The following is a 4,189-nucleotide window of genomic DNA, read 5'->3' as shown; positions in this document are numbered from 1 at the left end:
CAAAACCAAACATGGGGGCACCGCATGTTCTTTCAAGTTTGCTATTCAAAATAAAGCTTCCCGCTCAACGGACGATATACCATATTCACCAAATCATCTCTCTTTGGGTAAACTTAAGTGAAATCCAAATCAATGAAGAAATGGATGATGGCATCATTTGGTAGCATACGTCTAGTGGCACTACTGGGCGACAACTACATACAAGGCACAATTCCTTGGTTTCACTAACTTCTCGTTGAGATCATAATTTGGAGAGCATCCCCCCCCTAGGTCAAATTATTTGCATGGTTGGCTCTCAATAGGATTTGGACTTCGATATATTGGCAAAGCGAGTTGGCTAAATTGTGTGTTGTGCTGTCCTTACAAGCGAGAGAATGAAACCGTGGCCCATCTCTTCATGTTGGTTTACCATTAGGCTTTGGGGCATGGTGAAGGCGTAGCTTCATATTCACGCCTCTTCTTGGAATGTGGTGTGATCCATCAAGGAATGATGGATCGACATGTCAAAGGTGCATATACCTAATAGGGGGGTGGGGGTCATGGTTTCTCTCACCATACTCGGATGTTGGACAATTAGGAGCGAGCTCAATGCATAGGTTTTCCGCTACAAGTCTGTAGTGATGCCTATTCCTTCTCACCAACATCATGCATGAAGTCACCCTTTGGTCCACTCCGGTGCCAAGCATTTTGGAAAAATCGTACCAAGAGAGTGAATGTTTTTTTTGTAATCATGCCAACTGTAAAACTCTCTAACTTATTAGTTATTGGAGGAGGCAAAATCTTATGCTTATGTTTTGTTTTTCTTTATGATTTTACTATTTCTCAGTTGTCTGAGAATATGGGATGTGTCAATTGATTATGCAACAAAGAGCAACAACAAGCTTTGAGCTCGAGATGTGGACGTCGTGGTCGGCTGCAGCGTTCCCATCAAGGGCGAGCCAAGAATTAGTGGGAGGTGACAAGGCGGCGGCTGGCGGCGGCATCGATGGCGGGAGCGAGCTGGACATGTTTTTTTAGGGGTTCAACCAAGTTTTATTGCTCGAATTTCACAAATTGCGGGATACAAAATGGATCATAGGGCTCAGACAACCAAACATGTCGTCCTTGATCTAAGGAATGTGAAAACTTGGCTAACATGTCAGCATCGATATTTGCAACTCTATCTTCGAAAGTAATTACAATTAATTAATTGTCGTGTAAAATGGTGTATTTTGATGGGCCGGCCCTATCCAAGAAGACTTGACATTGACAAAGACACGGGGCACAGAAAGAAGAAGGCTCTGTAAACTTGGATCACATTCGAAGGTTGAGAACAAAGTGATTGAAACTTGAAAAAAAAATCAGTTGACTGATCTATAAGCGATTTCAGAAATTACACGTTTTAGGTGCTGGTACAGTAATTGATCTATCAAAGCTTTATTAGACTACCCATAATGGGAGTAACATAGGTGGTAACATCACACTTATCTAGGCAAAATGGATGATGTGGCATGTAATTAATGAAGAAAAAGAGACATGTGGTAACATAGCTAGTTACTGTAATATCACACATATCAAGAAAAGATGAGTCTACAACCTAATAAATGAAGTGATGCATGACACAACACATATGTTACTACCCACTGTGGAGGTAGTAACATAGACTAGTAACATATGCATGTTACTACTCTAAGTTACTCTCCATTATGACTAGTCTTAAGACGTGGGCATGTCACCTTGCATGATCAGCAACAACTGCTGGACAGTATAGTCATACTCCCACGTTACATTAAAGCATGGGCACCATTACGTTGCAGGCCTAGTCCCTAGTTTAGGTAGTGCATGGGCGGCGCTGTTTGCATCTCTCCTGCATGCCTGAACCTCAGGCTTCGAAAACCAGGTGCGCGTTTGAAACTTGAGGTCTTCAAGCAGCACGGCATGCACCGAGTAGTCGCCCTGACCGGGTTGCTAAGTGCTATAATTGGTCTTGGCTACTGCTTCTGGGGACTTATTCATTGACGACGTGTCGTGATGGCGAGCTGCCTATCGACATGTACGTCAATCACGAGTTAACCTTGGAGCAGCTGAGCCTGATCTGGCCCTGCGCCCCGGTGAGCGGCGCGATGTTGCCCATCTTGATCATGGCCGTCGTGAAGGCGTTGCTGAACGCCGCCGGGTTGGACGCGAAGTTCCGGACCGTGTTGTCGGTGGTGTCGCCGTTGAACAGCACCTGGTCCGAGTGCATGAGCCCCTTCTGGGACAGGAGGTCCGTGTAGTATGCGTTGTCGAACACGTTGGGCGTCGTCGTGTCCAGCGGCGCCAGGTTGCCGTTGCCGCCGGACTGGGGGCAGTTGGCCCGGAGCGACGCGGCGTAGGCGGCGTTGATGTTGGTGTCGCCGCCGTAGATCCGAGAGCGGAAGGAGCTGCACTGCGCCTGGCCGATGGTGTGCGCGCCGGAGAGGGCCACCATGTCGACCGTGTCCAGGCCCTTCTTGAGGAACGCGGCCTCGAGCTGTGCCCGGCTGGAGCCCGGCCCCGGGAGGTCGCTGTTTGCCAGCCCCGCGTTTGCACCTGTGGAGTCCCTTCTCCCCAGAGGAACTGTCCATGACGGCCCTCCGAGCTGCACATGACAAAAAGCAAACAAACGATTATATATGATGGTGTAAAGAAAAAGGAGCCGAGCATCCAATGAACCATGTAAGTCTTCGTAAGATGATGATCTTACGGCGACGACGGAGTCGCGGGCGGCGACGGCGAGGATGTCGGCGCAGGAGACGGTCTGCTTGCACACGGCCTCGACCTGGGCCTTGATGCCGTCAATGACGCCGAAGCCCCTCAGCGACCCCGCGTTCGGGCCCGCGTTCTGCTCGTTGCCAGACAGCAGAACAGAGGCGTCGCAGCCCTGCAGTCAGCAAAACACGCACGGCAAATAATCGGTCAATCCCGGCTGTTCTTCGCTCAAGCAAATTAGTTATGCGAAACTTGCCTGGACGAAGCAGTCGTGGAAGTGCAGCCGGAGCAGCGACGCGCCCATGCGGGGGTCGCTGCTCACGGCGGCCGTGACGGCGCTCTTGATGGCGGCCAGCGCCCCGGGGCACGACACGCTGTAGAACGTCGGGGACAGCTGCGCCGACGCCGCCGTGGCCAGGGCCACGAGCACGACCAGAGAAATGCAAGAGGCAGAGGCGGCCATGGTTAGCTAGCTAGCTGCCTGCACCCTTAGTGTGGCTTGTGCAAGAGAGTAGTGCATCGCATGCATATTTATAGCCAGAGATTCAGCTCAGGTGCACCTGCAAATCGGTCCCTGTCCCCCACTAGGGAGAGAGCATCCAAAATCTAGGTCCGCTTGGTCCAGCGTTAGCCTCTCGAACGACGTACACAGCATCTATCCATCCATGAACCTTTCCAACCAAATGCAGCTAGCCGGTCGATCGGGTAAGGCCTATCGCGGTCTGCTACGTACATGGTGTCGACAAACTTGGCCGCATATTTGGAAGGTTCACGCATGCAAGTGGATAGGGCCAACTTGAGCGATCTATATTGGCGTTTGCCACGCAAAAAAAAAACAGCAAAATTAATTGGCTTAGCTTATAGAACAGAAAATATACGTGTGCTTAGCATCATCTCCATGCTATAATTTATCCAAGGCAATTCACCCTCGTTTAATTTGACCGGTGTGCGGTAATTTTGCATACAACGATAACATGTGGACAAACAAAACATGGGATCTGACCAAAAAATTTGTTCAGGTGTTAGGAATGAGCGCGGAAGCGGAAGCAAGGAAAAAGAGCAAGGTATGTGATACCATGCAAGGTAGAGTAACACAAGAGAGACTGAACTCATGTCTATTTATCAGTCGAGTATGTACATATATGCAGAGAACATACACACGCAGGTGCGGCCACTACCACAACAACCTCCGAAGCTAACTCCACTAATGAAGTACATGCAATCGCAGAACGTGGGGCTAAAAAAATATCTAAAACAAACAATGACAAATTGCACACAATTTATACATAAATTACATTTTTTTATAGTATGAAAAAATAAGTCTAGTACTGTGGAATTTTCGTACAAAAGCAGTTTTTCAAATAAAGAATGAATTGGCATAAATCGCACTTTTTGTAATATGCAAAGAATAAACATATAATAGTGTAATTTTCACACTCTAGTATAATATGCATACATAGTGTATAATACTCACGCGTAT

General features: G+C 48.2%; 1 protein-coding gene across 1 annotated transcript; it reads right to left on the bottom strand.

Annotated features, from left to right (window-relative positions):
- Positions 1 to 1,571: 1,571 nt before the first annotated feature.
- LOC123051566 (peroxidase-like) lies at positions 1,572 to 3,214 on the bottom strand. Its single transcript, XM_044474476.1, has 3 exons — positions 2,966 to 3,214; positions 2,705 to 2,881; positions 1,572 to 2,599 (listed from the first exon to the last, which is right to left on the bottom strand). The coding sequence occupies exons 1-3, from the start codon at positions 3,170 to 3,172 to the stop codon at positions 2,042 to 2,044; spliced, it is 942 nt and encodes a 313-aa protein (XP_044330411.1). The 5' UTR covers positions 3,173 to 3,214; the 3' UTR covers positions 1,572 to 2,041.
- Positions 3,215 to 4,189: the final 975 nt, after the last annotated feature.

The sequence above is a fragment of the Triticum aestivum genome, chromosome 2D (genome assembly GCF_018294505.1).
Source record: "Triticum aestivum cultivar Chinese Spring chromosome 2D, IWGSC CS RefSeq v2.1, whole genome shotgun sequence".
Taxonomy (NCBI): domain Eukaryota; kingdom Viridiplantae; phylum Streptophyta; class Magnoliopsida; order Poales; family Poaceae; genus Triticum; species Triticum aestivum.
The sequence above is the reverse complement of the archived record's forward strand: the minus strand, read 5'-3'. Positions and strand labels throughout refer to the sequence as shown.

Bases quoted from the DNA above. Each gene is read 5' to 3' on its own strand.
- LOC123051566 (XM_044474476.1), bottom strand. From the start codon at position 3,172: ATGGCCGCCTCTGCCTCTTGCATTTCTCTGGTCGTGCTCGTGGCCCTG. The intron at 2,882-2,965 runs GCAAGTTTCGCA...TGCTGACTGCAG, and splicing joins TCCACGACTGCTTCGTCCAG to GGCTGCGACGCCTCTGTTCT. The intron at 2,600-2,704 runs GTAAGATCATCA...TGTCATGTGCAG, and splicing joins CCCGCGACTCCGTCGTCGCC to CTCGGAGGGCCGTCATGGAC.